The sequence below is a fragment of the Oncorhynchus gorbuscha genome, linkage group LG09 (assembly GCF_021184085.1).
Source record: "Oncorhynchus gorbuscha isolate QuinsamMale2020 ecotype Even-year linkage group LG09, OgorEven_v1.0, whole genome shotgun sequence".
Lineage (NCBI taxonomy): Eukaryota > Metazoa > Chordata > Actinopteri > Salmoniformes > Salmonidae > Oncorhynchus > Oncorhynchus gorbuscha.
Window position 1 is genome coordinate 12,152,712 of NC_060181.1, and position 15,282 is coordinate 12,167,993.

Consider the following 15,282-nt stretch of genomic DNA (forward strand, 5'->3'; position numbering starts at 1 on the left):
CCTGCCACGCAACACGCTTCCATTCTCTACCTGCCACGCAACACGCTTCCATTCTCTACCTGCCACGCAACACGCTTCCATTCTCTACCTGCCACGCAACACGCTTCCATTCTCTACCTGCCACGCAACACGCTTCCATTCTCTACCTGCCACGCAACACGCTTCCATTCTCTACCTGCCACGCAACACGCTTCCATTCTCTACCTGCCACGCAACACGCTTCCATTCTCTACCTGCCACGCAACACGCTTCCATTCTCTACCTGCCACGCAACACGCTTCCATTCTCTACCTGCCACGCAACACGCTTCCATTCTCTACCTGCCACGCAACACGCTTCCATTCTCTACCTGCCACGCAACACGCTTCCATTCTCTACCTGCCACGCAACACGCTTCCATTCTCTACCTGCCACGCAACACGCTTCCATTCTCTACCTGCCACGCAACACGCTTCCATTCTCTACCTGCCACGCAACACGCTTCCATTCTCTACCTGCCACGCAACACGCTTCCATTCTCTACCTGCCACGCAACACGCTTCCATTCTCTACCTGCCACGCAACACGCTTCCATTCTCTACCTGCCACGCAACACGCTTCCATTCTCTACCTGCCACGCAACACGCTTCCATTCTCTACCTGCCACACAACACGCTTCCATTCTCTACCTGCCACGCAACACGCTTCCATTCTCTACCTGCCACACAACACGCTTCCATTCTCTACCTGCCACGCAACACGCTTCCATTCTCTACCTGCCACGCAACACGCTTCCATTCCCTACCTGCCACGCAACACGCTTCCATTCCCTACCTGCCACGCAACACGCTTCCATTCCCTACCTGCCACGCAACACGCTTCCATTCCCTACCTGCCACGCAACACGCTTCCATTCTCTACCTGCCACGCAACACGCTTCCATTCTCTACCTGCCACGCAACACGCTTCCATTCTCTACCTGCAACACGCTTCCATTCTCTACCTGCAACACGCTTCCATTCTCTACCTGCAACACGCTTCCATTCTCTACCTGCAACACGCTTCCATTCTCTACCTGCAACACGCTTCCATTCTCTACCTGCAACACGCTTCCATTCCCTACCTGCAACACGCTTCCATGCCCTACCTGCAACACGCTTCCATTCCCTACCTGCAACACGCTTCCATTCCCTACCTGCAACACGCTTCCATTCCCTACCTGCAACACAACACGCTTCCATTCCCTACCTGCAACACAACACGCTTCCATTCCCTACCTGCAACACAACACGCTTCCATTCCCTACCTGCAACACAACACGCTTCCATTCCCTACCTGCAACACAACACGCTTCCATTCCCTACCTGCAACACAACACGCTTCCATTCCCTACCTGCAACACAACACGCTTCCATTCCCTACCTGCAACACAACACGCTTCCATTCCCTACCTGCAACACAACACGCTTCCATTCCCTACCTGCAACACAACACGCTTCCATTCCCTACCTGCAACACAACACGCTTCCATTCCCTACCTGCAACACAACACGCTTCCATTCCCTACCTGCAACACAACACGCTTCCATTCCCTACCTGCAACACAACACGCTTCCATTCCCTACCTGCAACACAACACGCTTCCATTCCCTACCTGCAACACAACACGCTTCCATTCCCTACCTGCAACACAACACGCTTCCATTCCCTACCTGCAACACAACACGCTTCCATTCCCTACCTGCAACACAACACGCTTCCATTCCCTACCTGCAACACAACACGCTTCCATTCCCTACCTGCAACACAACACGCTTCCATTCCCTACCTGCAACACAACACGCTTCCATTCCCTACCTGCAACACAACACCCTTCCATTCCCTACCTGCAACACAACACGCTTCCATTCCCTACCTGCAACACAACACGCTTCCATTCCCTACCTGCAACACAACACGCTTTGTCCTACCTGCAACACAACACGCTTCCATTCCCTACCTGCAACACAACACGCTTTGACCTGCAACACAACACCCTTCCATTCCCTAAACACAACACGTTTCCCTACCTGCAACACAACACGCTTCCATTCCCTACCTGCAACACAACACGCTTCCATTCCCTACCTGCAACACAACACCCTTCCATTCCCTACCTGCAACACAACACAAGAAAACAACTTTTCCTTCTCACATTGCATCCTCGACTTGCAGGTTCAGTTAGTATGAATTACCAGAATCTAAAACGTGTTACATTACTCAGAAAAGGCACCTCACTTGGTGGAATGAGCCTGTAAATTAAATCTCGAACAAACTGTAGCTCAGTCTAGTGTGCAATGTACTCACGGTCGGAGACGAGGTGACTTCAGACATGTTGGTCAGGTCAGCAAACAGCTTGGCCAACTAGGAGGACAACAACAACAAACCAGAAGCTGAGAAGACACGTTTAAATACACACAATAATAACAACAAGAGACAGGAATCAGAGGAGTGAAAAAAAGAGGGTTTGGGTTCAGTAGTATTTCTGACTGAGGGACACGACGACCCCGGTCAAGGGTTAGAGGTTACGTACCATGGCTTTGTTCTCCTGGATGTTCTTGGCTCGTTTATTTAGAACCCGAGACTCGACCTCCATCTTCTCTTTTCCTACCGTCCCATTTTTGGGGGGCGGTTTCTGACCCTGTGTCTCCGTCCCACTGGACTCCTGAGACAAACCCCTTTTTAGATGCAGCCTCTCATTGGTTCTCCTCTCCAGAGGGGCGACGTTGATTGGCGCCTCCCCTTTCTGGGCAGAGAGTCTTTTTGTGGGAAACCTGAAGCAGAATTATCAGTATAATTCAAAAATGTATTTCCACCGACTGGTACTTCCAGGTTAAAAAGCAAAAAGCCGGCTAACGAAAACCCGGACACACAGGTACACACACCTGAAGGCGACACAGAGACTCTTCCTCTTGTGTGTGTCTGGCTCCTCCCCCTCAGAGTAGAACCCTGTGTCCTCATCGCTCTCCTCCTCTATGCACTGGAACGGCAGAATGAGAGAAAAGAGGAAAGATGAGTCATGTTATAACCAAGAATCCTCATACGCACATCCCACTGGAGAGAACAGGAGACAGAACAGGACACGAGAGACAAGAGAGGACAAGAATCCTCATACGCACATCCCACTGGAGAGAACAGGAGACAGAACAGGACACGAGAGACAAGAGAGGACAAGAATCCTCATACGCACATCCCACTGGAGAGAACAGGAGACAGAACAGGACACGAGAGACAAGAGAGGACAAGAATCCTCATACGCACATCCCACTGGAGAGAACAGGAGACAGAACAGGACACGAGAGACAAGAGAGGACAAGAATCCTCATACGCACATCCCACTGGAGAGAACAGGAGACAGAACAGGACACGAGAGACAAGAGAGGACAAGAATCCTCATACGCACATCCCACTGGAGAGAACAGGAGACAGAACAGGACACGAGAGACAAGAGAGGACAAGTTAGGTCTCACCATAGCCTTCGTCCTGCTTCTGGAACCCCTCTTCTCCTCCTCTTCCTCACTGAAGCCCTCAAACTCCTCCTCTTCATTGTCGGAATGGCTAAACAGACTAACCAACTCCGAGGTCACAAACTTTGACCTGAAAGACATGGCCTGGAGAGAGGGAGAGATGGAATGATTATTTCAATGGCTAACTGTAGCAGAATAAAGAAACAAGGATTGCTGTGTGTGTGTGGAGGGGTGTAATGATCAGCAGCTACCAACCGGCTTCCCAGAGTCCTCGGAGGCTAGGCTGTCTGACTCGCTGTCACTCAGCACTGGCACGGCGAAACCCAGGAAGTCCTCGTCATCACTGGGACTCTCAAAGATGGCCGCCAGGGCCCTGGGGGTCTAGGGGAGGAGGGGCAACAGATTAAAAAAGGGGCAATCTGCATTTGATACATACATTATTTGCATTTTCAATTACTGAAATGCACCTATTGATTATTAAAGAATATATCTTCTAAATGCTTCATGAGCTTAGTTTAACTGTCGTACCCCATCAGAACCCAAAATATAAGCTTGTTTTACTTCCATGTTTGTAAACATTGTAAATGTAAACAAACACTATATGAAGAATACGCGGTGGTAACGTTAAGACCACCTGCTCTTTCCATGACAGACAGACCAGGTGAATCCAGGTGAAAGCTATGACCCCTTATTGATGTCACTTGATAAATCCACTTCAATCAGTGTAGATGAAGGGGAGGAGACGGGTTAAAGAAGGATTTTGAAGCTTTGAGACAATTGAGACATGGATTGTGAGCCTTTGAACGGGGTATGGTAGTAGGTGTCAGGCGCAACGGTTTGTGTCAAGAACTGCAACGCTGCTGAGTTTCACACTCTCAACAGTTTCCTGTGTGTATCAAGAATGGTCCACCACCCAAAGGACATCCAGCCAATTTGACACAACTGTGGGAAGCAATGGAGTCAACATGGGCCAGCATCCTTGTGGAGGGCTTTCGACACCCTGTAGAATCCATGTCCCGACTAATTGAGAATCACTGTGGAACAGTTAGGACACCTTGTAGAGTCCACATGGGCCAGCATCCCTGTGGAGAGTCCACATGGGCCAGCATCCCTGTGGAACAGTTAGGACACCTTGTAGAGTCCACATGGGCCAGCATCCCTATGGAACAGTTAGGACACCTTGTAGAGTCCACATGGGCCAGCATCCCTGTGGAACAGTTTGGACACCTTGTAGAGTCCATGCTCTGATGAATTGAGACTGTTCTGAGGGCAAAAGGGGGGTGCTCAACTCAATATTAGGAAGGTGTCCTTAAATGTTCTTTACACTCAGCATATAGCCTTAAAACATGGTTAAAACTATAATTTTGATGGCATGGATCAGTGTTGTAATACTCAAGTCCAGGACACGGAGCGAAGTCACGATTTTCATGACTCCACTTGACTATCCGCCCGATTCCTGCTTACCAGCAATAGCTCAAACAGGAAGTACCAGTGAAGCGCTCAAAACGGAAGTGATCCGATGAAGCAGATGCTAAACTACAGGACTGTTTCAATAGCGTAGACTAGAATATGTTCCGGGATTCATCCAATGGCACTGAAGAGTTTACCACAGTCAACAGCTTCATTAATAAGTACATCGACAACGTCCCCACAATAACCGTACGTACATATCCCAACCAGAAGCCATGGATTACGCACTGAGCTAAACGCTGGAGCTGACACTTTCAAGGAGTGGGACACGAATCCGGGCATTTATTATAAATCCTGTTACACCATCCGACAAGCAAAGTGTCAATACAGTACTAAGATCGAAACCGGCTCTGAAGCCCGTCGGATGTGGCAAGGCTTGCAAACTATCATGGATTACAAAAAGGAAACCCAGCAGCGAGCTGCACAGTGACGCGAGCCTACCAGACGAGCTGAATGACCTCTATGTTCGCGTTGAGGTAAACAACACTGAATCATGCATGAGAGCACCAGCTGTTCTGGACAACAGTGTGAGCACGCTCTCCATGGCCGATGTGAATAAGACCTTTAAACAGGTTGACAATCACAAGGCCGCAGGGCCAGACAGAATACCAGGATGTGTACTCGCTAGCTGGTCAGCGCATGCTCCGAGTGTCTTCACTGACATTTTCAACCTCTCCCTGACCCAGTCTGTAATACCTACATGTTTCAAGCAGACCACCATAGTCCCTGTGCCTAGGAATGCCAAGGCAACCGGCCTAAATGACTACCGCCCCGTAGCACCCACATCTGTAGCTATGAAATGCTGTGAAAGGCTGGTCATGGCTCATAGCAACACCATCATCCCAGACACCCAGGACCCACTCCAATTTGCATACCACCCCAAAAGATCCAAAGATGACGCCATCTCTATTGGACTCAAGACTGCTGTTTCCCACCTGGACAAGAGGAACACCTACAGTATGTGAGAATGCTGTTCATTGACTACAGCTCAGTGTTCAACACCATAGTGCCCTCCAAGCGCATCACTAAGCTAAGGACCCTAGGACTGAATATCTCCCTCTGCAACTGGATCCTGGACTTCCTGACGGTCCGCCCCCAGGTGGTAAGGGTAGGCAACAACACATCTGCCACGCTGACCCTCAACACGGGGGCCCCTCAGGGTTGAGTGCTTAGTCCCCTCTTGTACTTCCTGTTCACCCACAACTGTGTGGCTGCACATGACTCCAACACCATCATTAAGTGTGATGACAAAGCGGCAGTGGTAGGCCTGATCACGGACGATGATGAGACAGCCTATAGGGAGGTCAGAGACCTGGCAGTGTGGTGCCAGAACAACAACCTCTCCCCCAACGTCAGCCCGACAAAGGAGCCGATCGTGGACTACAAGAAACAGGGGCCCGAGCACGTCCCCATTCACATCAACAGGGCTGTAATGGAGCGAATTGTGAGCTTCAAGTTCCTCGGTGTCCACATCACTAAGGATCTATCATGGTCCACACACAACAATAGTCATGAAAAGGGCTAGACAACACCCTTTCCCTCTCAGGAGGCTGAAAAGATTTGGCATGGGCCTGTCATGTAAAAATGTTTTGTCCCCAACCTGCATCACAATGGGATTCAATGAGTTTTAGCTTCTGTTGCTAGGGCTGTTGCTAGGGCTGTTGCTAGAATTTGCAAAATTCAGACCGTATTAGGTATTGAACCTAAGCATCCACTGCTATGCCGGTTGCTTGGCTCTATTTGACCTCGTAGTGGTCGCGAAGGAAGGAGGACATGGGCAGTCCTAGTTCTATTTCACCGCATAAGCACTCGCCCAGTCCATGCAAAATTATTACCTCAGAATTGTTCTCCAAGGATGTTGTTTTTGACGGTGACAACCTGCTGACTACCTGCCATTTCAGAAGACCGAAAATACAATACATTTGTCTATATAAAGAAAATACTGTGAAATAGGAAGAAAATTTAATCTATTTTTAGATTGGCGTTGCTAGCTACTGTAGTTCTACTTATTTACCTCAGCCTGCCTTGTCTGCTAGCCAGACAGTTATTTAGCTAACGTTAGCTAGCTACTGTAAGTGTTACTGTTTGTATGTAGCTTGCACTTCAATGGCATCCCTCAAAGGAGATTTAATTTCATCTTGTCAACGAGGCGAGGTACTATGAAGGCACCACTGATCTCGAAAACAGGTGCAACATTCAGAGAAATGAACTTCTATTAGATAACTGGATGGATTTAGCTATGTACAACCATTTTCAACAAGCTAGTTGGTCATCTACATGTTGCTAGCTATACATGTACTTCAGTGGAGGCTGTTGAGGGGAGGATGGCTCATAATGTCTGTAATGGAGTAAATGGAATGGTATCAAACACGTGGTTTCCATTTGATACCATCAGCAGCCTCCACTGATATAGTTATGTCTGTCACATTGAGGCGTCTAGCTATAAAGTTAAACCTGTTCAAATGGATAGTAAGCAATTATGGGAACTAACAGAGAGAGAGAGAAAAAAAAAGAGAAAAAAAACAAAGAGAGAAAAAGAGAAAAAAACAAAGAGAGAAAAAAGAGAGAAAAAAACAAAGAGAGAGAGAGAAAGAGAGAAAAAAACAAAGAGAGAGAGAGAGAAAAAAAACAGAGAGAGAAAAAAGAGAGAAAAAAAAAAAAGAGAGAGAGAGAGAGAGAAAAAAAACAAAGAGAGAGAGAGAGAGAAAAAAAAACAAAGAGAGAGAAGGTCAGTGCCCTGTCTAGCCTGCCAGAAGTTGGCGCCGGAGTTGAAGCCCATCAAAGATGTTTTACCACGGCACATGTAAGTGTCCCAATTCAAATTTTGCCCTGATAAGTTTTTTTTGCGGTGGTTGCTTTATTTTGACCACAGCAGAGTTCAATATTATAGAATGTGTGTGTGTCAGTATCCTTACATGTATGAACATCTGCCTACTGTATGACCCAGATACAGGTAAGAATAAAGTCATCTTCTCTCAAACACTTTAAATGTTTGGGGCGGACCTCATCGGACCCTTCACGAAATCCAGGAATGGCAACAGCTGGTGTCTGACGGCGACCGACCACTTTACCAAGTGGGTGGAGCCAACAACCATTAAGGTCAGTACAGGAAGAGAACGTGCTTAACTATAAATTCCCTTCTGTAAAACCCATTAAAAAAAGGGTGCTTGGAACCAAACATTTTTTTATTTTATTTTGTATGATACCCGTCAAGGACGAGACTGGCGAGGCCACCGCCAAGGCGATGACGGACATCTGTTCTCTCGAGGTCATCCTGAGTGACAGACTGGCGAGGCCACCGCCATGGCGATGACGGACATCTGTTCTCTCGAGGTCATCCTGAGTGACAGACTGGCGAGGCCACCGCCATGGCGATGACGGACATCTGTTCTCTCGAGGTCATCCTGAGTGACAGACTGGCGAGGCCACCGCCATGGCGATGACGGACATCTGTTCTCTCGAGGTCATCCTGAGTGACCGAGGTCATGAACGCTGGAACAAGGTACGGCTGTTATAGATTATATTCTGTCACCAATGGTTTCTTTTATTTAGCTTTACAATTTGTTTTTGTATGGTACGTAAATCAGACATATTTCAATATCTTACATTGTCAATAGATATCGCTTTCCAACCCCCCACCAGGTTTGATGAATGGACCAACCAGACCCTCCAGACTGCCATGGGCAAGTCCCTGGATTGGTACCAGGAAGGGTGGGAGAACAACCTGAAGGTAATTCTCTTTGCACACACCAGAATTCCATTTTTTTAGTCTACGATTGCCATGTGAGTGTACAAAAAAAAGAAGAAATCTGTGAAAATAAATTAATGACACAACCCTGCCAAAAAATATTAAAGTTTACATCTGAAAATCTTAAATATTGCCAGGTTGGTTTTCACAGCCGTTTCACAAGGGGTTCATTATTGTAACATATCCTTTTATGGTATTTATTTGTTCCACATTATTCATTGTTGTTTCCTAAAGACCTACAATAGATCTATCTATCTCTATTGATATCTATCTATATCGATCTCGATCTATCTATCGATCTATCTAGATCTATCTATCTATATATCGTTCAACCACAAGGGTGTATTAATGAGCTATGCGAGATAGAACAAAAATTAATCATAATAGCAGACTACTGAAATTATATTATTTCAATGTAGATAAGGGAAGGTTAAAATAAAATTGTGATTTGCATATGAATGGAGTGGACTTTGTAAGGTGAGTAACTTTACACATTGTCTAACCGGGCTACCTGCAGTGTGTCCCACCACCCGTCAACCCCTCTTTTTACGCTGCTGCTACTCTCTGTTCATCATATATGCATCGTCACTTCAACGATACCTACATGTACATACTACCTCAATAAGCCTGACTAACAGGTGTCTGTATATACCTACATGTACATACTACCTCAATAAGCCTGACTAACAGGTGTCTGTATACAGACTTGATACTCTTATTTTCAAATGTCTTTCTACTGTTGTTTTATTTCTTTACTTACACACACACGCACACACACACACACACACACACACACACACACACACACACACACACACACACACACACACACACACACACACACACACACACACACACACACACACACACACACACACGGTTAGAGCAGCATTTAAGGTATGGTAGCATTTCACTGTAAGGTCTACCTACACCTGTTGTATTCGGTGCACGTGACAACAACTTTGATTTGATTTGATGCAACAAGCAGATGACATGTTTTCTTTGCCATTGGATGTCATGTTGTCATGTTAACAAGGCACCCAAAAGTAGTTTGAAGTCATGTTTTCATTTTATTAGCTAAACAAAACTTGTTTAAAACAGCGTAATTGTCACAGCAACGGGCCTTGTTTGCATAGCAATGATGAAAAGAACGTCATTATGGCTGTAATGATCTCCACAATTCTAATCATTAGGTCATCGCACCGTTGATATAGCAACGGACGCTAATAGTTTATCGGATCCCATTGTGATGCAGAGCGGGACACGTTTTGGCCAGGGGCATTATTTGCCATGACAGGCCCTCAGATCCTCAAAAAGTTCTACAGCTGCACCATACAGTCATCTCGACTGGCTGCATCACCGCCTGGTATGGCAACAGCTTGGCATCTGACCGTAAGGCGCTACAGGTGACAGCCCAGTACATCACTGGGGCCGAGCTTCCTGCCATCCAGGACCTCTATATCAGGCGGTGTCAGAGGAACGACCTAAAAATTGTATAAGACTCCAGCCCCCCAGACTGTTCTCTCTGCTACCCCACAGCAAGCAGTACTGATGCACCAAGTCTGGAACCAACAGGACCCTGAACAGCTTCTACCCCCAAGCCATAAGACTGATAAATAGTTAACCAAATACCTACCTGGACTACCTGCACTGACCCTTATTGCACTAAGTTCTCTCTCATCACAGACGCTGCTGCTAATGTTTATTATGTCACTTTATTCATAGTTATATGTAAATATCTACGTCAATTACCTCATACCCCTGCACATCCACTTGGTACTAGTACCCAGTGTATACAGCCAATCTATTATTATTATGTTTTACTTTTCTATCATCGCTCTATGTTCTTTCTCTCTGCATTGTTGGGAACGGCCCGTGTGTACGCATTTCACTGTTAGTCTATTGTTTAGAAATATGTGACGAATACAATGCGATATTATGCATAAGTCAACATACTAGCTACAACAGCACATGTTAGATAGCTGTATTATCTATGTAGCCTTGAAAATGTTAGATAGCTGTATTATCTATGTAGCCTTACAAATGTTACATAGCTGTATTATCTATGTAGCCTTGCAAATGTTAGATAGCTGTATTATCTATGTAGCCTTACAAATGTTACATAGCTGTATTATCTATGTAGCCTTACAAATGTTAGATAGCTGTATTATCTATGTAGCCTTGAAAATGTTAGATAGCTGTATTATCTATGTAGCCTTACAAATGTTACATAGCTGTATTATCTATGTAGCCTTGCAAATGTTAGATAGCTGTATTATCTATGTAGCCTTACAAATGTTACATAGCTGTATTATCTATGTAGCCTTGAAAATGTTAGATAGCTGTATTATCTATGTAGCCTTACAAATGTTAGATAGCTGTATTATCTATGTAGCCTTGCAAATGTTAGATAGCTGTATTATCTATGTAGCCTTGCAAATGTTAGATAGCTGTATTATCTATGTAGCCTTGCAAATGTTAGATAGCTGTATTATCTATGTAGCCTTGCAAATGTTAGATAGCTGTATTATCTATGTAGCCTTGCAAATGTTAGATAGCTGTATTATCTATGTAGCCTTACAAATGTTAGATAGCTGTATTATCTATGTAGCCTTGCAAATGTTAGATAGCTGTATTATCTATGTAGCCTTGAAAATGTTAGATAGCTGTATTATCTATGTAGCCTTGCAAATGTTAGATAGCCTTGCAAATGTTAGATAGCTGTATTATCTATGTAGCCTTACAAATGTTACATAGCTGTATAATCTATGTAGCCTTGCAAATGTGCAACAGTGTAATAAATAAAAAATGGTTGGACCGCAGCTTTTAGCACTAACTTACCAAGGAACTCGTGACTCGAGTATAAAAGACTCGGACTGAAACACTAAGGACTTGACTCCATCACTGGCATGAATGTTAAAAGTCCCCGCATCAGAGCTATGTCTATGATTTTAAGGAAGGTTAACTTTCTTCAACCCCATCCCTCAGCTTTTTAGCGAAACACGGGCAGAGTACGCTTTTATTTGAACTGCTCATTGACGCTTTAAAACCAAAGCCACTTAAAATGAACTTCCTATAAAATATCCTATAGTTTCCCCTATACATAGGTGATAAAGCTACACTGTAATAGATAATAGCCTTTTCACACTGGCGTACAGAGAGCACTGCCATACTGTGCTGGCTCTGATCTCCTTATAATATGGAACATAGTAGTCTGATGATGGACAGGTGATCAGGCCATTACAGAGCAGCGGCATCGTAGTGTGAATGAGAGTGGCCCACTAACAGAAGGTAAACAATGGACCAAACGTTTTTCCAATGCCAATTTCACATTAAAATACTGTAGCACTGATATCTAGCTATGACACAAGCTATCAATACTTCATTTTATGAAATTCGCAACTGGGCATTTAATGACATCATTTATCCTATTCCTTAGTTTTGGTCCAAAGTGGAGCAAATGGCCTTCGGTCCCTGGATTGGACTATACCACTAAGACGTATCATGTGTATAGCTATTTCCCCAGTGTTTTAGCTAAACGGGACGATATAAAAGTTGCAACTGTTAAACATAACTTACCTTTGTTGATAACAGCATTTTAACTCGTTTGAGAGACGGCTTTTCTTTCTCTCAGAAGTCATGCAGTTCACTCAACAAAATCAATGAATGAATGGTTTTAAAAAACAACACGAGTTCAGGTACTTGTCTCAAAAAGCAGGGGAGTAGTTGAGTTTCGAGTTTAGTTCAAATATGTTTCCAGATTTAATAATATTTTTTTTGTGAGCGCAGAATATTTGAATTGTATGTAGAAGTCGTTAGAAAACGACAGTGAGAGTGAATTAAGTTGTATTATGATTACAATGAGTTTCTGCTCTGAGTATCTTTATAACTCCCCCCGGATACAGAATGGAACAGTCCGAATCCCGCCCTCTCCACAGCTTCGCGGCAAAAATACCATGTGGGCCTAACAGAAACACCTCACAGATTTTAATAACTAACCCATTGTCATTGCTCCATCTGTGACCACACTGTCTAACCTTTTTTTTACGTTCTGTTCTTGTAACAAATAACGTAACAGCTGTACTGCACGTGCTGTCTGTCTGCAATAAGTAATATCAAAGACAGTACATGATTGTAGCAAACTTGCATCTGGGCCTAATTGCTTTTGGATCAGAGTACATTAAGACTACATTAAACAAATCTCTGTCATGGCGACAACAAATATTTATTATCTCCTGATGATGTTTGGTATTATTGCCTTTTGGGTTTCTTTTTAAAAGTGACTAGGAACATAATCTTATTTAGAAAAAAGTATTCCATAGTGCAGAAACTACATTCTCTCTCCACTACTCCTCCCTCCTTATCCTCCTCCCCCACTCCTCCCTCCTTATCTTCCTCCCCCACTCCTCCCTCCTTATCCTCCTCCCCACTCCTCCCTCCTTATCCTCCTCCCCACTCCTCCCTCCTTATCCTCCTCCCCCACTCCTCCCTCCTTATCCTCCTCCCCACTCCTCCCTCCTTATCTTCCTCCCCCACTCCTCCCTCCTTATCTTCCTCCCTCACTCCTCCCTCCTTATCTTCCTCCCCCACTGCTCCCTCCTTAACCTCCTCCCTCCTTATCTTCCTCCCTCACTCCTCCCTCCTTATTCCTCCTCCCTCCTTATCTTCCTCCCTCACTCCTCCCTCCTTATTCCTCCTCCCTCCTTATCTTCCTCCCCCACTGCTCCCTCCTTAACCTCCTCCCTCCTTATCCTCCTCCCCACTCCTCCCTCCTTATCCTCCTCCCCACTCCTCCCTCCTTATCCTCCTCCCCACTCCTCCCTCCTTATCCTCCTCCCCCACTCCTCCCTCCTTATCCTCCTCCCCTTATCCTCCTCCCCACTCCTCCCTCCTTATCTTCCTCCCCCACTCCTCCCTCCTTATCTTCCTCCCTCACTCCTCCCTCCTTATTCCTCCTCCCTCCTTATCTTCCTCCCCCACTGCTCCCTCCTTAACCTCCTCCCTCCTTATCTTCCTCCCTCACTCCTCCCTCCTTATTCCTCCTCCCTCCTTATCTTCCTCCCCCACTGCTCCCTCCTTAACCTCCTCCCTCCTTATCTTCCTCCCCCACTCCCCCCTCCTTATCCTCCTCCCTCCTTATCTTCCTCCCCCACTCCTCCCTCCCTCCCACTCTTTTTCTCTACTCTTCCTCTCTCATATATTCACAGAGCCAGTGACTAGCGACACAATGTTTAATATGACATAAAACCTATAATTTATTCATCATCTCAAGTAAAACTTGTATGTAGTAAAACGCTCTTTAGAAAAGACGAGTGGCTTCAGCAGTTAGGGGCATATTGCTCTGTGTTTCTCTTTTCCCTAAAGGTACACTCAGCAATATGGCATCATATACAGCGGGGAAACAGAAACAATAACAACAACAATAACAACAAGAGAATTCAAATCTCCTCAAGGGAGGGCACAATTTGGAGACAATAGTTGCAGAGCCAATAGTGGCAGCATTGAATTCTGTTGATGATGATGTTGCTATAAGCAGTTGACCCGCTCCTTTATGATGTCATATTGGGGAGTCTACTTTTAAACAGATAAATAATAACATCTCAAACATCATAATAATAATAATAATAACATTATAGCAGTGTTTCCCAACTATTTTCTCTGGCCTCCCCTAAACGTTTCACATTTAACCCTGAACTGACATACCTGATTCAATTAGTTAACGGGTGGATGATTAGTTGACTAACTGAACCTGGCTGGCAGTTTAGGGTTAAAACTCAAATGTGAAATATCTGCCAGTACCTGAGGAAAGGGTTGGGAAACCCTACATTATAGTAATAACATTATCCATATTAACAAGTCAACAATATTACAGAAGAATAAAGCCTTATAGCAAATCTGAAATGGCACACTATTCCCTGGCTTATATAGTACACTACTTTTAACCAGAGCTCCCTATTCCCTATAATATAGTACACTACTCTGACCAGGGCCACATGGGTTCTGGTCAAACGTAGGGCATTATAGAATAGGATCTGTGGTCTTGCATTGTGATCTCATGGGGTCTTCACGTCATGCAAACACAACAACATTCTTTAAAACAGAACTTTACATCGTCATGACCACGGCAAGAAAACAACAACAAAACTCGCTTTTTCATTGGTTCTTTTTTTCCCCTCCGTTGCCCCTCCCCCCATTTTGACATCACACAGGACAGTAACAATCATTTCCTTATCTCCTGTTTGAAACATTCCAGCATTTCAGCTCCAACTTCAAACCTTTGTATACACAGTTCACTATCTTTACACATCTCACCGTTACCCTGTATAGCTTTACACTTTTATTATTGTCTTTATACAGCTGCCGTCTCATCTGGCACACAGGACCGTCACAGTCTGTCTCCTTTAGAGAAACATAAATACAGTCACTATCACAATAAATAGTCTTATAGCAGTGCTGCCCTGCTCCTAAACACCTGAATACTGTAGATACATGTGCATGTACTAGTGTGACTACGCCAAGCCTTAACAGAGTAATGTTCTAGATCAGTCAGTGTGACTACGCCAAGCCTTAACAGAGTAA

At 45.0% G+C, this 15,282-nt stretch overlaps 1 protein-coding gene across 1 annotated transcript in view; it reads right to left on the reverse strand.

Annotated features, from left to right (window-relative positions):
• Positions 1-12,402, reverse strand: part of LOC124042692 (cell division cycle-associated 7-like protein) — a 17,850-nt gene extending 5,448 nt beyond the window's left edge. The window contains exons 1-6 of the mRNA XM_046360781.1: positions 12,283-12,402; positions 3,741-3,866; positions 3,489-3,629; positions 2,904-2,998; positions 2,552-2,792; positions 2,326-2,382 (exon numbers count right to left, since the gene is read on the reverse strand). Coding sequence (XP_046216737.1) covers positions 2,326-2,382; positions 2,552-2,792; positions 2,904-2,998; positions 3,489-3,629; positions 3,741-3,866; positions 12,283-12,300 — 678 coding nt within the window. The 5' untranslated portion in view covers positions 12,301-12,402. The remainder of the gene's footprint in view (positions 1-2,325; positions 2,383-2,551; positions 2,793-2,903; positions 2,999-3,488; positions 3,630-3,740; positions 3,867-12,282) is intronic.
• Positions 12,403-15,282: the final 2,880 nt, after the last annotated feature.